At 29.3% G+C, this 22,156-nt stretch overlaps 1 protein-coding gene across 8 annotated transcripts in view; it reads left to right on the forward strand.

Annotated features, from left to right (window-relative positions):
* Positions 1–22,156, forward strand: part of Rep (Rab escort protein) — a 101,022-nt gene extending 78,866 nt beyond the window's left edge. For all 8 annotated transcript variants that reach the window (XM_035366333.2, XM_035366342.2, XM_035366336.2 and 5 more), the window contains 5 exons: positions 7,810–7,867; positions 9,071–9,167; positions 9,994–10,086; positions 13,086–13,255; positions 17,805–22,156. In XM_035366333.2, coding sequence (XP_035222224.1) covers positions 7,810–7,867; positions 9,071–9,167; positions 9,994–10,086; positions 13,086–13,255; positions 17,805–18,131 — 745 coding nt within the window. In that variant the 3' untranslated portion in view covers positions 18,132–22,156. The remainder of the gene's footprint in view (positions 1–7,809; positions 7,868–9,070; positions 9,168–9,993; positions 10,087–13,085; positions 13,256–17,804) is intronic.

Below are 22,156 nucleotides of genomic sequence, written 5' to 3' on the forward strand. Positions count from 1 at the left end.
AACATTATTCATATAAGTTATGAAACACTTACGGGTGAGTCAAGCTTACAATTAAAAAAGGCTATCTCATAAACTTGAAATCCTATCTAATTTAACTTTAAAAATTTTTTGGTATAAAATAAAGAAATCATAATATTTTTGGTATTGTAAAAATTTAAACCAAGTATGGAAAAAAAAGTCTGAAAATTAAATGTGTATAAAGAACTTACTATTGTAGTCTGTGTGTCTTGTCTCAAAATGGCATTGAATTTACTTAATAGAAATGCAACTTTAAAAAAGAACTTGCTGTTGTAGCCTGTATGTCTTGTCTCAAAATGGCATTGAACTTACTTAATAGAAATGCAACTTAAAAAGTTGAAAATAATAGAAATTCAACTTTAAAAAAGAACTTACTATTGTAGTCTGTATGTCTTGTCTCAAAATGGCATTGAATTTACTTAAAATAAATGCATGTGCAAGGCAGGTTACCAAAATTATTCAGTTTGAACGCAGTGGGGCAAGGTTACCAGGCCATAGCAATATCAGGTCATAATCTTTTTTATTGAGATTTTATTTTTCCCACTGTGCATTTGATAAATGTCTATAATACTGATAGTTATAAATAACGACAAAATTACAGTATAAGTGTAATATGCATTTACTTTTGTAAGATTGTAACATGTACTTTATTTATTTGTTTAGATGGCAAAATATTTTACCAATCATATATTCATTATAAAATATGAAAATATTACAAGGCATATTTATAAGATAAATTTTGTCTCTTAACTTATTTTACACAAAATGCTGCAAATACTTTATAGAAGTAATTCGTTCTCCCAAAAATTTTTGAAAGTACTTTTATGTTATTCTAAAACTTGTGTCATTCTTCTGCTGTTCTTTTTTTTTTTTTTTTTTTTTTTTTTTTTTTTTTTTTAAATTTTATGTGCGATATTTCATTAAACAATTGATTTCAACCACACACACACACACACACAAAAAAAAAAAAAAAAAAAAAAAATCGCATTCAATAGTGTCTTGAAATAAGTATGAAATTTTCTTATGGAAAATTTGCCTTAAACTGAAAAATTAACTCAAAAATCTACTGTGAAATTAAAAAAAAAAAAACGTGAATCTATTCAAAGTTAAAGCCTAAATAAGTGAAGAATAAAGTGAAGATTACACTAAAGGTGTGATTTTGCTTCTGAGAGTGTACCTTTGGTCAAACTCAAGCCATTGTTAATTCATTTATCTGAAAATAAGTGCATTATCTTCCCTAAAATCCAGCTAGTCATAAAAAGGGAAATCTAACATTTACTGAATGGATAGGGAAATGCATTATTGTGAGAGAAGAATCCAAAAGCTGGTTGTGCATTGCATTAACTAAATTGGAGATGGCATGGTTTATCTAGAAAAATAACTTAAAGTGTAATAAACAAAAAATGCTAATATTTTTTTTTAATATTATTGGATTTTTACCTCATCATTTATAGTTTAGTCATATTAGTTTTCATTTATATATTGTAGGGTTTTTCTTAATTTGCATAACAAATTTATTTTAAGTTTTCCTGTTCTCAACTTCTCAAACTTCCCCTCACATTCTCTCGCCAGGATGTAAATTTAAATTTAAGTGAAGTGCTATTTAAACATGTGATTATCTCAGTTTATTCAGAGCATGTTTCGCTAGCCTAGCGCACGTTTCATTGTTATTTTGTGGTCACTCGAGTAAGCCTTTTGGCCTTATCCGTTTAATATCATGCCGGTTAGATTTCTGCGAGTCCATCTCTTAGGAGTAATTTTCAAGTGCGTTCTTGCACTCATTTATTTTTCAGATTTTTATTTGTATTCTAGTCTACATTTAGTTCTCGCCACTAGTGAATGGTGTTTTTGTAACGCATGAAATCCGTACTGTCTGTTATTTTAGTTTGAGTTAATAAAGGGTTATTTTGCACCCTTCTTCTGTGCTAGTATTTATTTCACACTTGTGTGAAAATTCGCCAGGTTCATTGTAGGATCTAAATTAGTGTATGTGGAAAAGTAGAGATAGATCTTGGAATATTACTGCATGTCTCGTAATATATAAATGAAAAACTTACATTATGACTATGCTTTATATTAAAAGGCATTAGCTCACTCTGTTGTGCTGATAAAAAACATTCTGGTGCTATTCGGAAGATGTATTAAAGATACCATGTGGTCGGAAAATATTCATTGATTCAAGGGAAATCATTTTATTTGTGTATTATTTTCTTTGTTATGATGAAAAAAATTTTGTAACAATATTCTGCTATGTATATATAAATGCTTTCTTACATTAAAATATTTGATGTTTTGAAAAAGTGATATTTCAGAAAATCATTATATCCATATTAAAAATAGATTTGAAGTTATTGATTATACTAGAATTAGCTGCCTAAGAAAAAGAATTAGTACAAGGAGAACTTTCTGAAAGAAATTAGGCTATGGTTACATTACTAATGGAACAAAAAAATCCTATGTAATCAACCTGTTCCACCACTTAGTATAGAATTTAGAGCAGGTTAGCTTTAGTCTCTCGGTCATTTTTTGGTTTTGTATTTTGTTGAAATGAATTAGTGTTATACATAAACTATATATAAAGGGTGCTTCAAAAGTATTTGGCAGTGTAGAGGGGCCAAAATAAGCTGATTTTATAACAGAACATAGGTGTGGAAATAGCACATTGAGGTGGTACATGATGCTACGGAGCAGGAGATAACAGCATTCTGCTGGCATAAATTATCATTTCTCATGTATATTTTGAGCAGTGTGGATCATTATGCAAATGTGGCATGCATTTTATCTATGGGGCTGTGGTTAAAACGGTGCAGTTATGCAATGGAGGTTCAAAGAATAATTCCCAAGTACTATCTTTTAGCAGCTGCTTCATTTCCATCTGCAGTGGAGTAGATAAAAGGCATGTTGGTTGGTTCTGCATTTATGTAGCATTGCATACCATTCTAAATCTGTTCAGAATAAGATGATCTATGCCAGCAGAATGTTTTTGTTTGCCGTTGAAAAGCACCTTGCCATTGACTAATACTCTGCCATTAAATAATACTCTGTCATCAATGCACCATTTCTGTATATGTGTTGCATTACAAAATGAGCTTGTTTTGATCCCTTTGACCTGCCTTTACATTTTCACCAAATATTTTTTAATCACCCTCAGGCCCGCGCCGACAATAGGCGCAAGGTCATACGATGCACGACGACGCCGAGTCAAAAAGGCGCTGGGCAATCATTAAAACAAGCAATTCGTCTCACTGCCTGTCTGAGCAGGAAAGTTCTTGTCTTATTTGAACGCCTCTCCGGGGATCGATTCGGGTAAAACCTGGAAGCTACTGATTATGATCTGTACCTAGGCAGTCTCGGCCATGGGTGTTTAAAATCAGTCTCCACAGGACTGGAGTCATCGCTGGCAATGGCTGTTTGAGGCTCGTCAGGGAATTTATATCACTTTGATTTTTATCAGTTTATGCTTTTGCAGTTTTTGACATATGTTGAGCTGATCTTGCAAATATATGTGAACGGAAATACGTGATGCCGATGCGTATGTAAGGGTACAGGCCGCCGGCGCAGATGCAATCAACAAATTGCTTAGTCCTTATTTTGTGTCTAATGTCACAATCGTGGGAATTTGTGCAACATTTATCATTTTTGTGAGTTATTTTGGTGATTGCTTGTTGTTATTGTTATTCTACATAAAAAAGGTAAGCGCAATTACATATTATGTTAAACTTAAGTTAGCTTTTTGATTCAGGAAAGCGAAGATTTGAGCATAATTACTCGAAAAATGCTTTTTTTTACATGAAGGATTTGTTCATTAAACTAAAAATTATTATCTTTAGAGAAGAAAGGATTGACATACTTATGAAGTACCACTGAATTTAAAATATACCTATTTGTGATTTGAAGACGTAAAAATGTACAAGGTATTCTGAAATCCAAGCTAGGCATTTTTCCGATTTTTAGCTATGTACAAAACCGAAGGAAAATGTTTTGTTAATTCATTACGTCTTAAATACATACTTTAAAATTGATTTAGTTACTTTAATAAACAAAAGAGTACTTCATTGCAGCCGGTTGAAAAAACAGAAGAAATACTAGTGAAATCTACACTTTCTGCAGTAGATATGCATTTGCCTGTGCCTGTGCCTGATGATTCTGGATTATGCCAAAATCAATTATTGTCATTCCAAGTTCAAGCCTTAATATGGTCCTGGATAACCTGGTTTCGAGTTTCAGTTTCCCAAAAGACAAAAATGGACATACATTTTTTTAGATTTATTTTTGTCGAATCTTGGCAAACAACGAAAGAGTTAAAAGGGATTAGTTGCTAAATTGTGCTGGAAAAAATTCTATTTATTGTTTTTGTTGCAAACCCTTTAACAGCTTCCACAACATAAAACTGAGTAGTTCTGAATTTAACTACTGAAACCACTTAAAACGTCATGAAACAAAATGCATTTTTGTTATCTACATGTTTGGTTCGATTTTTTAGAACAATTACGAAAAAATAAACATATTGATTCGGAATTTCAAAATTTATTAAAAAAAGAGACTAAGCATTGGTGTGATGTTATTGAAAGAATTATCTATGCCATTCAGTTTTTAGCCAAACAAAACTTAGCCTTCCTTGTTTCCAGTAACAAATTATTCAAAAGAAATAATAATTTTTAAAGTGTATAGATCACAAAATGATGATTGCATACCATTCAAAATGTGTGATCACAAAATTTGACCCTATTATGTCTGTATGTAAAATATAAAAAAAAAAAAATGATGGCTTTGCTCTTCGCAAACACGCAACCTTTAATTAACTTTCTGCAATTCAGTATCTTCCCCCTAGACCACTATCTTTTAGAATTTGTTAGCCTATTACATAACCGCTACTATAAATAACGGATGCGCACTGTTTTACATCAGAGGCTCGTCTCTCTTCCTGTTTTGTACTCCGCGCTGCTCTGTCCATCCTTCTTTTCTTTGTTAGAATGTTATGATGCATAAAGTTTAACTTCAGTCGTACTTGGTTTAAACTACTATTGAATGTGTTATTTAGAGAATTTCATATGAAGTAAAGCATGATCTATGGTAAAAATTGAATTAAAGCTACTAAATAAAGATGTACCATTAAAAGCTAAATCAACTTGCTTCTTCATTTGGATTAAGCTTTACCACTCTGCAAAAACCATGCCTAAACTTTGATACCGAAATATCACATGTATATATTAATAAAGTTCAAACTAAAATATGCTTCATTACCTTGAATATAAAATTTAAAATGAAACATTTAGCTTATTAGGAGATAATATAAAGGAAATTATTTTAAGGTCAAACACGTATTTTTCTGTTTTACTTGATTATACCTCTGATGCCAGCTGTCGAGAGCATATATTAATTTGTATGAGCTATCTCAATTTAGAAAGTACAGGCATGAGTATTGAAGAAAGGATTTTAGTATTTTGTGTTACAACAGATATGACCGGTGAAGGACGAACAACATTTTTATTAAAGACTTTAGAGGAAAATGGTTTAGATATTAGTAATTTACGCGGCTAAGAATACGACAATGGTTCATATATGAGACGTAAACAGTTTTTGAGTAATTATGCTTAAATCATTGCTTTTCCTAATTAAAAAGTTAACTAAGTTTAACATAATATGTAACTGTACTTACCTTTTTTTTACATAGAAAAACAATAACAACAAGCAATCACAAAAAAGCTAAATGTTGTAAACAAATTACTACTATTGCAACAGTAGACACAAAATAAGGATTAAGCAATTTGTCAAATTCGTCTACCCTTTCATACGCATCAGCATCACATATTTTCACTTTCAAATAAGATAAAAGAGAACACCAGAGACACACTCCTGCCCTGGTTGTAAAAATCCTTCATGTAAAAAAAGCATGTTTCGAGTAATTATGCTCAAATCTTTGCTTTCCTGAATCAAAAAGCTAACTTAAGTTTAACATAATACGTAATTGCACTCACCTTTTTTATGTAGAATAACAATAACAACAAGCAATCACCAAAATAACTCACAAAAATGATAAATGTTGCACAAATTCCCACGATTGCAACATTAGACACAAAATAAGGACTAAGCAATTTGTTGATCGCATCTGTGCCATCGGCATTACGTATTTCTGTTCACATATATTTGCAAGATCAGCTCAACATATATCAAAAACTGCAAAATGCATAAACTGATAAAAAATCAAAGCGATATAAATTGTATAGATCTTATGCATGAATTACAGTTTTCGCAAACTTTTGGAGGAAATGTAGCATCACCTGTTGCAACTCTAAGCTATATCGTTGTCAACAACATAACGGTGTGCAAAAACAAATTTTGGATATACTCCTAACTATTAGCCCTAGAGTATTTTTTGTGCCCTTTTGTAATGACAATTTAAAACTTGTTGTAAACTACACTGTGAAAAACAATTTATTCAGTGCAAACTTATTAGATATCTAAATTAATTTGCTTTTAATTTTAAGATAATAAATAGTGTGCATTTAGTATATTATTTAGCTTCGTTTGCAGTGTTACATTTTTGTTCTTGACTAATGCTCACTTGTCTGACTATAGTCAGCCCAAGCCCAGGAAATTCCTTGTGGCAAGAAGCGTAAGATACGCCTGTCGTTGGCAGCAACCTTGAGCACCTGACAGGTGACCGTGCAATTTAGCTCAGTTTCGCCCCTGATTTTGATGGAGAGCATCCTGGGGGGGGGGGACAGATCCGAGCATCTCCCACCCCTCGTCCTCTACCAGCAACCTTTCGAGAGGACTTTCGCCTCGCATATTTAGAGTGTCCCTGTGCCACGTGGACACCATATATTTACAAACATGCATGCCTTCCCCGAGATTCGAACTCGGGCCCTTCGGCACGGCAATCAGCAATGCTAACCACTATACCAATTGGGCTGCTTTTTATAACATAAATGTATGTATAATTCTTCAATAAATATATTTGAGTGTGGGTTTTAACAAAGCATAAAATGTTTACATATTTGGACAAATTAAAAGATAATTTTTTTCGTATTATTATGTCAATAATGCTTCATTTTAAATGTTAACCATAAGCAATGTCTCTTTAATATTGTCACTGCATAAAGGCGCTTGCTAGACATTTGCACGATGGTGCCAATTAGGCTTGGCACAGGCCTGATCACCCTATGTATATATTTTAATACATTTTCATCATCCAAACACATTTGTCTTTAAGTTAAGATTCCAAATTCATTCTGTTGGACTTAAGAGTTTTATAGTGGATAGCTTAGTCTGTCTGAGTAAATTATTTAAGCTTAATTTTTATTTCATTGTGTAATTTTGCTTACCAAAATATAAGATTAAATTGCTATGTTGTTCTCTCCAGTGATGACATAATAATGTAATCAATTTGCATTGTTTTTGGTTGAAATAAATATGTATGTTATTACATATTGACACACTGATAATTTTAATTAGTATACAATTTTGAATTTTGGTAGCTGTTTGCAATGTATCATACAGGAACATCATATATTTATACCTATCAGGGGTTTTAATTGAACTTTGCAGATATCAAGATGCAACCATGGTATCTTTGAAGTTCTCTTTACTTGTTTATATATTTATCATCATTTTCCATATTTATTTCCCACCCCCAGTTTTTCAATTTTGATCACCATTAAGAAGATTCATTACATTATATAATTTAAATATAATCTCTGATCTTTTTATTGTTGAATAATTGTACACATGCAGGTAATTTTTATGACTTCTTTTTTGTGCATATTTATAACTTTTCGTATTTTACAGTCTATCTCGAGGGATATTTATCACTGATGCATCTCTCTATCCTTCAGAAAAGAATGAAGTATGAAAGATCTTTCTATTATATTTCTATATGTTTTTAAAGTATTTAATAATAATTGGGTTAATTTAATTTAATATTTTGTTGTTGTTAATTTAAATACCATAGCTTATTGAAACTTACAGAAACAATTTCAGTTGTAATATTTAATTACAAAATTATATATAATTGTGAAAAGTGATACAAACTTCATTGAATCAAACTGAGCTAGGGAAAAATAATTAGTAAAAAATTTGTCTCATAGAACAAAGTTAACATTGGTTTCAATATTTTGACCTCGTGTCTCAGCTTTTGAGTGAATTTGACATTTCTACTTTATGACATTTAATTCAATTCTGTAAGAGAACTATTTGGATGTAACCAAACTGTTTTATCAAACATCATCTAGTGGCAACAGGAACAACTTATAGTCAGTGGACATCTATCTGCGATGAAGATAGGTTGTCCAATATTATGCCTCTGTGACTCAAACGTTAATTCTGTAAGTGTTAGGCGTTCCATTTAGGTGTATGTTCTATTTTAACGTATATTTTCTTTGTAACTGTTCCTATGCTCTGTTAATAAATACTTTCTGTTAATAAATACTTAGCTGGTGTTTGTGTTTAGAGAATAGTTACAGTTCATTAAAAATTTTTGATTTATCAGATTTCAAGTAATTAAAGTTACATTGTGCTCATTGTTAATAATTTGTTATAATATAGTTGCTTGTTGTTGTTAACAATAGCATTTTACTATGTCTCAGAAATGTTAATATAATTTTTTTTACACAAAAACTAATATTGTCATCAAAAACTGAAGGTGGGATATGAAATATCAAATTTCCATTAGTAATGATCTTGTAATTTCCTACTACTACAAAAAGATACCAAAATATTTTACAGTAAAGTTTGTCTGTAACCACTGTTTAACATTAAAAATCTTCAAAATTGCATCTTACATTTTGAATATATTTGACTTAATAATTTTTTTTACTCAACTAGTTTTTGATAATGTGCATTTGAAAATCATATTGAAATCAATAAATCAAAATCTTTGATTTAATGTGGCTTCAATTCAGAAGAATTATGAGAGAATTTCTGGTATACTGTTTAGTCACTTATTAAATTGTGAATCTTTATTTCGATATTTAAACCCTACTGAATATTCATACAAAGATACTGATTGAGGGTTTTTTTTTTTTTTTTTTTTTTTTTTTTTTTTTTTAAGAATATCTTGCTAAAATTACCTCCTGGACCTGGAATTACAAATCCTATTACAGTTCTTGAATTCAGTTCAAAGACTTATGTATGTCCAGAAGATCTCTGTGAGTATAATACCTAGATTAATCCCTATTTAGTAATCAGTGTATTAAAGATAATAATTGAGTGAAATTGTAATAAGAGTATAACTGTGTATGCACAATAAAATTTTAACTTTCAAATGGATTAAAGAATGGTGGATAGGATGAAAAAAGAAAATAACAGTGTGCAAGAATAATCCCTGGAGCAAACTAGTACCTGAGCTCTTATAATATACTTCATGCACATCATTGATAATTAGAAAGAAGCAGCTTGAGTCTGACTTAGAAATTTTTCAATCGTAGTATTTATTGAATCACAAGCTATTGAGTTACCATCTCTTTGGAATAAGAAAGAAAACAGAAATGTAAAAGATTATCAAAATATGTTTGGAAACTTTCTTTTATAATAAAAACATCAGACTTTTTAAGACTATTATAAAAGTACTTAAATAATTCGTACAAGAGAAGCAGCTTAAATAAAATTACACATGTGCATGAATTTCTTTAAAAAAGTGAGTAAATTGTTTATCATCTTCATAAATAAAATATGTTATTATTTCATTCTCAACTCATAAATACTAGTGATAGAAAAAATACATTTAATTTTGTTTATCTGTTTCATAGATAAGATCCTTTATAATTTAATCATTTCTATCAGTTCCATTTTAATTTCCATTATAATTTCATTTCTAACTTGAAAATGCCAATGCTATACTTAATCAGTTTGATATTAGTAATGAAGGTATGATAAGTAAATAGTTTTGATTTATTGATATCAGTAAATGTTTATGTTCTGCTTTTATTTTGAGAAGTCTGAAGTGAAATTAAATGCATTTATTTTAAATTTCAGATATTGTTTATATGGTGGGTCATTCCTCGAATACTACAGCTGAAGAGGATTTGAAGTATGCTGTTGAGTTATTATTCAGATCTGAAGCTTCTGGTAATTATTATTAAAGGCTGCTTTGAGAGTAACTAATATTCAGAAATATTTTAAGAATGATTAATGTTTAGGTTTGACAGTATCTTCTAAAGAAACATAAAATGGAATGACACTTTCTCTAAGGCATCCATTCTTAATTCCTGATTATTCTGGTGTTCTGTGAAGAAAAAAATGTCAGTCATGTTGATTATAGATTTCCAAAATGAATTTGTCTTATTTGTTATTCTTAGAATCTGTTAAAGAAAATATTAAAGGCAGTGTATTAGTTCATTAAAACTGTTATAATCATAAAATTGTGAATTAATCACAAAAGCAAATAGTGTATAATGCTTTGTATCCCCCTCCAGAAAAGAAAAAAAATATTGTATACATTGTTTTCTGAAATACAAATTTAGCAAGTTAGTAATATTTTACAATATCGAAAACAAATGTTACCTGTAAAGATGGGGGGGAGGCACTTAGCCATAAATTGTATATTTTATTTAATCATTTCAGAAACACTTTCTTCCTGTTAAAATAGTTATCTATTGCAGTCTTATATATTTTATAGCTGCCAAATGTCCCACTTTTTCATGAAAACCCCTGGTCCTCTAGTAGAAAACCAACTCTCCTAGCTTTTGATCTTTACCAAGAAAAATGCTTCCTAGTAGTAAATGAAATTTATCCAGTTAATGAACTTAAATTGTGCAATTTCCATTCCCCTCCAGTGATGTTTGGCATAATATTTCTTATTAAATTTTATTTGATGTAATATGACTTAATCTGTGGGATTTTTAATGAAAATTCAAGCAAAGTTTAATCAGTTAACATTTGTATTTGATTTTGTTTTGCATCATTAAATGGTGCATTGCTAAGTTTATCCATATAATAGTATGCACATTAAGTTAATTTTATTTTCATCATATTTAAAAGTACTCTGAGAAATAAAAGCTTTTCTTCTATACTCAGGATTTTCTCAGTAGAAAGGTATAAAAATATTATAAAATGAAATTAGGCAAAGAGCTTAAAATTTATAATATAATAATAACTGGAATTTCTTGATAATGGATTTTAAATGCTTAAATTACTTTGATCAAGAAGCTAATTCAGTACAATCATATTCTTAGGTACATGGAAGTAATTTTCACATCTCTTGATTGCAATACTTTAAACAATGGATGTGCTAGGCTGTTCTGTAGGAGTAATGCTTCTTGATTAATTACAAAAATTCTTGCTATCTGATGGCACAAATTTCTTCTCAAACCACTTAGTGAATGTGTAGCAAATGACTTCCATCCCCAGTGAATCATGCATTTGAAATGTTTTCATAAATTACAGAAAGTGTCATTACATTAACATGCTTTAGTATTATCATTGCAATGTATGGCTTTTAGTAATACAAAATGGCTTTAATTTAGGATTTCCAATTTTATTTAGATATAAAGAAGTATAATTCTACCTTTATCTATTTTCCTTGTAGTCTTGTTTGCTTCCTTTTTTACATCGAACGTCTTATCTGGTAGTAGTCTGTCATAAAAGACACTTGTTACAGTTACAAAATTGTTTGTTCTAGTAACCACGATCTTCCATACACTGCCTTAGATGTTTGGGAAATCTGCAGTTTCCTCATCATTAGATACTGCTTCTTCTTCAGGATTCATTTGTCATATTTCAGTTAAATTTTTCATCTTGAAATGCATTCATCAGAATCCTTGAGCGTTAATGAGTCATTTTTGCTTTCAAAATAACACCATTTATAAATGTAGATTCGTTTCTTTTCTGCACAGGCCACTTATGTAAACATTTATCTCCTTAACTTTACACCCTTGGGAACTCCATAATTTTTATTGGTGCTAGCTTTATAAACACTTTTTTTTTTTTAAATTTTGATTAAATTTTAACTTTTCTTTCATAGGTATTTTATGTTTTATATTCCATCACTACCATTCTGAAGCTGCTTCTATACACATGAATCAGTAATGATATACTAATAATGAGTAGTCATAAGCCATAATGAATAAATTTAGAGACCACTCTATCCTTTTGCACTCGGGATCAAAATCCATTGGACTTTACTAGCCAAGACTGCATCATATTTGGAAGGAATGAAGTGTAATAAAAAATATAGAATTGTAAATCTATACACAATAAATCTTCAACCATAAACTGATCAATGAAAGAAAGAAATTCAATTAAAAGAGTGCAGAATTGTAAGTCTAAACACAATTGATCTTCAGCTGGTGGACATGGTAATGAAAGGGATGGAATGAAATTAAAAGTACAAAATTTTAAGTCTAACCTTTAAGTCAGCGACAAGGTTAATGAAGGCAATGGTATGCAGTATGAAGAGTACAGAATAGTAATTTAAAATTAGACTGTGGAAATTATAAATATTCTAGATTTGCATCTGCTCAGGACAAACAATATGCAATTATAAATCTAAATATACCTACTAAATCAAGTAATTTCCAAACTCTGTTGAATAAAAGAAGTTTGAAGCCAAACTATACTCTGTGATTTTAAAATATTCATACTAAAATTGCAGAGGCCTTAAAATGGCTTAAAATATCGGCCATGGTTATATCCTCAATATATTCAAATCTATAGTTTGCATCAAATATAGCCATGATACAACGGGCTTTTATTGATTACAGCAAATTTCAATAGAAATTCATATTCAAGAGCTTTGAGTACTATTAGGTTTTAGATATCATTGTTTATAAAAAATTTTTAGTGTTTTGATTGCAGTTAGAAAGTTGAATGTAATATTGTAAAGAAATTTTTTTAAACCACTCTTTGTGTGATATTTTAAAATTATGATCTGTAATTCTTGGCTGCAACAGTAATAACATTAATGAGCAATGTACTCTGTTGAATGTTATCTCTAGCAAAGGATAATTTATTTTATATCATAATTGAAAAATAAGCTTTGTATCGAGTTGTTTTCCTGAATTCTCTTTAATGATATTAAATTTTTTCCTGAATTTATTTTTATTTATTTTTTTTTTTTTTTTTCATAGGCAATGAAGTACCAAATGGAAGTACAAACCACAAACCAAATATTCTTTGGTGTCTTTATTACAACCAAAAAGATACATCTACTATTGACTTGAATTTTTGTGTTCCTGGAAGTATCTTCTTGACATCTTCACCTGATGTGCAGCTAGATTATGAGCATTCTGTGAAAGAAGTAAGACAAGCTATATTTTTGCCATAAATGCTAAGTGGTAGCTTTAGAAGAGCAGTAATAAATAAAAGATTTACATGTATTAGTAAAAAAAATCCCCTTCGCCCTTTTTAAAATGTAAAGCTGTATTATGTTGCATTTTCATACTCAATGTTTTTTTTTTTTTTTTTTTTAATCAATTGTGGCATAAATGTCAGTAACTTCATTTTCTTTTTTATGTAACAAAATTTGCCTGTCCTCTCTTCCTTCGGAAACAACAGTAAAACTTCATTTTATTTATGTATTTATTCAGCCTGCCATTGCTGTAAAATAAGCTTTTTTGAGGGAAATTTTATTTTTATTTATTTATTTATGATCAAAGACTTTGATTTTTATAGTAAGTATGAAAACTTTCTGCCTGCATTCTGTATCTCTGATTAGTAGATAAAAAACTTGCATTGGTTGAACATTTTCGTTATGCTAGAGATATTGCAAGAGTCTGGAACTTAATTTAAAATATTTTTAAGCAGAATTATTAATGCAACAGACATTCATTTGAAACTGAAACCTATGACTTTTGAATAACTAAAAAGAACGAGAATAATGTTCCATTATTTTTTTTATATAATATGAATGCATTCAGACACATAATGTCTAAGAAATGGAGAAATATCTCTTTTTAGTACTTTTTGAGTCTTTTTCTTGCTGTAGAGTACGCTATGATAATTCCATCGCTCATATCCACTCCACCCATTTTTTTATTATAATCAATCACTAGCTCCGGTTTCTTTGTTATCATTTTTCTTTTCTCTGTTTCTGTTACGTTGTCATTATGTACAGTACATACTAAATAAACATTCCTCTTATCTTTCCATTTCATTATGCGCATAACGAGTATACTCGTCAATACACAAAAACGTGCCGCTTCTCCATGACAAGTATACTCGTCAATCACAGTTAACTGTTTAAATAATGCAAGTAAAGAGAATATTATTTATATATTATAATTATTATTACATTTAATAAATGTAAATAAGGGGATATTTATCTTGATTTGACTGCGCTCAGCCCTTTTAGTTCATATGATTTCATCTGTCCTTTAGTTGGTATTTACTCTTAGCTTTTTGCTGCAGTTTGAGTTTATTTGAAGTTGAAAAAATTCCTCCATTTTAGCTGTTATCTCCTATTTGAGAACTTTTTTCTCTAGAACAGTGTCTTTCTATGTTCTAACATCCACAGATTTTAATTTCCTAATAAGCTGATTGATACTGCCATAAGTAGTGGGAACTAACTTTATTCATCTCACATGTGCTGTAAAAAGTAATTGTTTTCTTTCTGAAGTATTTTGCCCATAGTATTCTGATATCTCATTTTTTTAGCAAATACTCACCATGTAATTTTTAATTCATCCACATTTCAATAAAATCTTTCATGATCATCTGTGTGTAATAATTTTTTTGAAAACTGATCAGAATAATAAATTATATTTATTCCATAATATGTGCCATAAATATTCTCAAAATCTACATATAAGTCTGCTTACAGCATTTAGCATATTAATAGATAGGCTGTTTGTATACTTCATTAATGTGATAGTATCATTTTATAAATGTGACAGGTATGTGAGACATTATTACATTATAATCAAAAGATATATTGCAGCATTAAATCTATGCAGTAGCAGATATTTATATGAATTAGATTGATGAATTTAAAATGAGTTAGTCCGTAATTGTTATTATCAAGTCGTAATTAAACTTTATTTTAATGTTTCCTTAAAAACTATTATAAAAGCATCATATTTCCATTTTTGCATCAAAGTTTTATTTATTTATTTATTTTTAATATTTTAATGGTAAGTTAGAATCCTTACCTTAAACCTAGTGACTAGTGAGAATTCATAATCTTTAAATATCAGTTGAATATGACTTTGCAAGTATGAGATGATTAGAATATCTTTTAATTGGGGTGATCATTAAGTTTGGGGATATTAGTCAAACTAGATTTTTAGTATCTTATTGCATATGCTTTTGTTGATTGTGTGTGTTTTTTTTAATTGAATTTGCAAAAATCTAGAGTTCAGAAGAAATTTTTTCATGCAAGCTTAATATCAATAATTATTCACGATTGAGGTGTGTAGATATATATTTTGACGTTTGTTTCCTCTTTTCTATTTAATAAATTTTGCATTAAAAAACAAAATCCAACATGAAGAATCAGCATAAAATTAAAATATATATATATATATTTGCAGTACTAGTTTCGATAATTTTTTAACTATCTTCTTCAGCTCCTAAGTGCAGATGAACCAAATAAAAGGTGAAGAAAGATAAGAAAAGTTGGACAGAAGTTAATCTACTAGCGCAATCTATTGATGAAACAAGAAAAACTAAAACAAAATTTCTTTAAAGGCTGAAGGTAAAGATGGATTGCAATTGGAGGGTCATTAACTAGAACAGAAATGCTTTTTTGGATGTGAAACGCTTCTAAAAAATCTAATTCACCAATGGAGGATGTTTTCTGAATAATTTTGGTTGCAATGGAAAGTGTGATTTTCATTCCAACAATGCTGAGCAACAACAGATTTCTGTGTTTTCTTTTTTCTGACATATGCCTCATGTTCTTAAACACGAAATTTTAAGGCTCTTTTTGTTTGACCAATGTAAATTAAACCACATTGGCAAGGAATCCTGTAAATACCCCAGGAATTCATATCCGGAATGGAGTCCTTAAGCATGGAACTAGGAATTGTATTGGTAAGAGAGAAAACAACCCAAAAGTTAAATTTCTGCAAAATATGGTCAATTTTATAGCTAATTGATGGAAATAAAGGAATGACAACAGAATTTTAATTAATCACCTAAAACAGGATTGTACCTTTCGATGCATTCCGATGACAATTTTTTAACTGCACAGTTAATAATGTTGGGTAAAACCCCTTGCCAATAGCAACTACTTTTAAATAATTTAGTTCTTGATCGAGAGCTAATTTGGAGAAGCAAACTCGAAGTGCATGGGAAACAAATAAAATGAAGCTAACTTCTGTTTCGTTGGATGATATGATTTGAAGTGTGGTGGAAACAAACCGATGAAGGCTTACGGTAAACAGTCACATATGTAATGTGTGACCAAAATGTCGAGGAACAGAAGATAATTGGATAGCTCAAATTCAAAAGTGAACTGAATAGCAGGATCAATGGAATTCATTATTGAAAGAACATTACAGTCAAAAGTCTTTACTCCGGACTCGTTGAGACTTCGGCGATTCTGGATTATAGATCATCAGTTTAAATCTGGCAGGCAGAAATTATAAAATTAAAAATATGAAACCATAATTTATGAAATAAAGAGCAATTATGATCTAAAGGGTATCAAAATTTATAAAAAAAAGGCTTAATATTTATTTGTTTACTTTATTAAACATTTCTTTCAACGCATGCATGTGTAAAGCATACATTACACATAATCAAAATTAGAAAATTGAGGAATTTGATTTAAGTCATATCAAAGACACAGTATATCGACATGAAATACTACATTTAGTAAGGAATTATAAGCCAAATAAAACAAAAACATCTGCCCTGAAGATAAGGATAGTGCTGACAGATCAACTTTCAGTTCATTGCGTGCCGTGACGTCCCCCCCCCGCAACGCAATGTGAAATTGTTAAACAGATTTTGGAATGGTTAGAGAAACAAATGATATGCCTTTATCCATTTTTTGCAGCAATTCCACTTTTTGTTTGATGGACATCGAAACATGCTTTCTCTTTGTAGATCCTTTGGCAGCTCCAGAATCGGAAATTCTTTTTGACATAATCGAAAGTTCAAGCTTACTTTTATAAAATTGCTCTAACAGTTTTCAAAAAATAATAAGCCGGATCCAATTAGAAGATTAAGGAACAACGCAATCTGCAACATTAACTGAAATAGATAATTTTATCTTAGCTTATACCATCCGTTATTCATCAAACGTGCATGCGTAAACGTATTGTGTGCATGCGCAGAATGTTCATAGCTTTGAGCTCCGGATTATAGATCATTCCGGATTATGGACGTCCAGATTAAAGGCTTTTGACTGTATTTAAATCATTTTCATTACCATCAAACAGAGTAAATGTATCGTCTGCGTAGCAGAACCAAACTGGGAAGTTTAAAGTTTCAAATAATTTTGATTCAAAATAATGCATGTAGATATCAGCAAGGATTGGACTAAGAGGGCTTCCCATGGCTAATCCCTCAGTTTGCCTATAACACTTATTTTGGGAAAACAAAATAAATGTGTTTGTTTCAAACAGAGGTGAGTAACTGAGATTAGTTCATCAATTTCGATGCAGGAGAAATTAAATTCATGAAGTGTAGTTTTTAGACATCTTAATGCACCTTCCACTGTAACATTAGTAAATAATGATTTAACATCAAAAGAAACCACGAGGAAATTTTAGAGAGAAATCAGTGTAAAGTTTTAAGAAAATTTGTTTTTAATTTACGCTGATTCTTAATGTTGGACTTTGTTTTTGATTGTTATTCAGCTTGATATTTAAACTGAATTTTGCATTATTGTTTATTTATAGGCCCGTGAAATTTTTAATAAAATATGCCCAGGAGAAGAATTTCTACCACGAGCACCTGATCCTGAAGACATTCTAATTGATCAGCATAATAATCCTGGAGATGATGGTAATGGTGGTAAAATTGAAAATGATGTCAGTAAATCTGATTCTGGGTTTACTGAAAGTTCATATAGTAATGCTGAGATAGAAAGTACGAAATCCTTAGAAGAAAATCATTCAACATTGGGTAATCAAAGCTTGGATAATGCTGAGACGGAAGGGACAAAATCTAGTGAAGAGAATCTTACAGCTACTGAAAATCAAAGCTTAGAATCTGAAACTGGTTAATATTTCATAGCAAAGCTTAGTAAAATCAAAAAGGTGTATAAGCTAGTTACTTAAATTTTTGTCCATCTGTTATTCAGCTTTGTGTATTTTGACTGACCATTCCAAAACAGAGATTTGCATATGCGTTTAATTTTAAACCTGTTGATATCTGTTTATAATTATCATCATTATATTGCATATAATGCCGGAAATTATGCTTCATAACATAAATTCTTATAAAATCTTAGGTCTAAATCTTTATGTGAAAATTTAGTTTCAGAAATTTATTTCGAAAATCTTCCCTTCCCCAGTCGCAGCACATTTTATGCAGTTTGGGTTTCCTCTAAATGAAAGTTATGTATTCATGCCACTTTTTTTATCTGACTTACGTGTATCTTGACTTCAGTTAAAAACTTTGAAGAACTAGAAAGAAGGAAAAATATAATACTGAGGGTTTTTTTTTTTTTTTTTTTTTTTAATTTGCTGTAAAAAAATAACAAAAATGTCATCATTTTGAATGTAAAATTATTCTAATATTTATATATTTATTATAAATTATTATTGTTAAGCAAAAATTCAAATAACATATTTGGAACATTTTGCAATGTATACAGTCAAAAGTCGTTAATTCGGACACCCATAATCCAGAATGATCTATAATCTGGACATCAAAGCTAAAAACTTTCTGCGCATGCGCACAGGCATTTTACGCGTGCGCGTAAGACCTTGACTACTGTGCATATGCGTGTGCGCAAGTGCAGAATACGTTTTCACCTGCACGTTTAATCTATAACGGACGGTGTAAGCTAAAATTATCTAATTATCTATTTCAGTTAATGTTAATGATTGCGTTGTTCCTTAATCTTCGAATTGGATCCCGCTTATTATTTTTTGCAGACTGTAAGAGCAATTTTATAAAAGTAAACTTGAACTTTCGATTATGTCAAATAGAATATCCGATGCTGGAACTTCCAAAGGATCTACAAAACGAAAGTATGTTTCGATGTCCAACAAACAAAAAGTGGAATTGCTGCAAAAAATGGATAAAGACATGAAGAATGTGACAGAGAGGTTAGTGAAAACGAAAAAATTTCCATTGACAAGTTAGTCGGTATTCTCGGCACAGCAATTAACGGGACTTGAACAGCGGAACTTTGTAACTGAACAAGAAATTATGTCTTTTTATAGAATTAAAGAGAAAGTATTATCACATAAAATGAAGCAACTTAAACAACTTACATTAAGAGAAATGTTTAATAAAGTAAACAAATAAATATTAAGCTTTTTTTTTTTTGTAAATTTTGATACCCTTTAGATCATAATTGTTCTTTATTTCATAAATTATGGTTTCATACTTTTAATTTTAGAATTTCTGCATGCCATCTTACAAGATTTAAACTGATGATCTATAATCCGGAAAAATCGATAATCCGGAATCGCCGAAGTCCCGACGAGTCCGGATTAACGACTTTTGACTGTACATATGCACAGTATTTGCAGTGTTTTTTTAATATATTTAAAAATATATTTATATCATTGAAGATAATTTACAGCAATGTATAAAATGAAAAATGTATATTAAATGTATACAACATTTATTGTGTTTATTAAATTTGATAATTTCTTTCAATTAAAATAGTTAATATCTGTTATAAAATGTCCATAATTATTAGGCTTTAGTATCTAGAAATAATATAGCAGTCATGTCTATAAGTTAATCCAAAATTTTATTATATTTTTCATGTGAAATTATTTTCTGTACTTAACGTATACCCTGAATTTTAATAAAATGTAGAAAATGGGGGGGGGCAAAGATTTTCTTCCTGAATATTTTCAAATATCTTCAGAGCTTTTAAGATAACATATTTTTCCCATTTATAGCTTATTTGTCAATGATTTATCCTGTTGATTTTCAGTACCCAATGCTTTTATAAGCAGTGGATCTAATTTTATGCATATGTATTAAAAAGCATTGTTTAATAGTAGAGTATTAAAATAATGCTATTAAAATTCTTTTATAATTTTGTTGATTCTTAATTTCACAAGATGAATTGCAATTGCTTCAAAATATTTTTCAACCATTTAGTAAATAACTGAAATAATTTTAGCCCTTTATTAAGTGATTTTAAGAAATAACTAAACATTTTTTCTTATACTTCATGAAGAGTTTTTAAATGCTATTGTGTTTTGTAAAGAAAAACTCTAATCATATATGGTCTGTCTGTTTACGCACTTGTTGGTATTTTTCTTTAAATCAACAACTTCAAGAGAGCGAAGCAAATGTTTAAGAATGTTGTCTAAATCATAAGAAAATGCCAACAATTTCTAGATTAATCCCCCCTCCCTTTAAGAGGATTTCATTTTTAAATTGATATGAATTTTAGTATATCAGAAAATCAAATTGAAAATTAGTTTAGCTAATGCAATTTTTTTCTTTAATAAAAGATCTTAAGAGGGAAAAAGCCTACTTTTAAATAAATATTTTAAATGAATTATTCATTTAAATGAATTCCTTTAAGCTACCTATTCAATATAATATACTTAAAAATTGTATTAAGTGTATATGATTTCTTTTAGCCTTAAAATGATTATGAATCCATGCATGCTTTTCTGCTTATCCATTTAGTATATTTAAGAGCTGATATATGTGTCCAGTACTAACAATGCTTCCATACATATGAGGAGAAAAATCCAAATGTATGTCACTCAAAGTCAAACGTATGCAATCCATGTGTTATTTATATTTTGTATACTTTGCTTTTATTTTGATAGGATTTTAAAAACTTATTTAAAAATTGTTTTGTTAATTTAAAAAAGAAAATTTTCAAAGGGTTAGGATTCATAATTTGAATACTTAAATGCCCTTTGAAATTCAAAGGAAGGATGGAAAATTTTTTTGTAGGGTTACTGTGAAGATTTAATTGTAGGTTAAGTCATTTAAAATAATCTGCTATTACTGACAAACTTTTCACATCAAAATATAAGTTAAATATAAAAGATATAATTTATTATTTTGCTGTAATTAGCAATATAAATTGTAATAAACTAAATGGTTCTACAAACGTTTTGCAATTTAGTTTTCAAATACAATTAATGTATCATTTATTGAAAATCTTAACTTTATTTACCTAAGTGTAAAAGTTATCATAATAAATAATGGACCAAAAGCCTTTGTGTGATTTAAAAAGAGAAGAATGGGGCAATGTGTAAGCTTTTGTATAAGTAAATAAATAAAAATGAATCAGTGAACAGTCACAGAGAGCTAAATGAAGTAACAATAATTATTATATTTGTTCATAACTTTCAACATTAAGCAAAAAGAATACTGCCAGTAGTAGTACACTAAGCTCGGGAATTGCTACATGTAGTTGCAAAACAAATGGATCTGAACATTTTTGACAGTAATTATTAATTATAAGCATTATACCTGAATATTTGATATGTAGTTTATTAAAGTTCATGTATTGATCTTAAATAGCTATACATAGTGAGAGGGATGATTTTTAATTTATCTTTTTCATAATAATAATTAAAATAATTTCAGAATGGTGAAATTTCAAAAGATTAATATGTCCTATAAATAAATAACATTATTTCTTGCTGAAATTTAAAAAAAAATCCCTTAATATATTAAATACCTTTAGCAATGCAGTTGTCTTTCAATTTTGTGTATTACATTCTTTGAATATATGTAATGTCATTATTCTTTAATCTTTTATGTTGTCTTCTTTAATCTTTTTTAATATGTTGTCTTCAGTAGTTTTATGACAGGGCTTAACATTTGTTCATAATGATAGATGAAATTATTTTCATGTAAAGTTTATTTTAAATTATTGCTAAGAATACAAGTTTGTATTTGTCTTGGGTATAAATATAATTTGTACATTCTTTGAAATACAATAATCCTCAACAAGATATATTGCTGTTAATTTGTGATATATTGATATTTTTGTTGTATATGTTCTTTCATGAATATGTATACATATGTGTAATAGATTTTTACATTGTTAAATGACAAATAAAAATTATATTAGTTATTTATACTA

The sequence above is a fragment of the Stegodyphus dumicola genome, chromosome 2 (assembly GCF_044657685.1).
Source record: "Stegodyphus dumicola isolate Sdum_Otavi_A_Nest chromosome 2, ASM4465768v1".
Lineage (NCBI taxonomy): Eukaryota > Metazoa > Arthropoda > Arachnida > Araneae > Eresidae > Stegodyphus > Stegodyphus dumicola.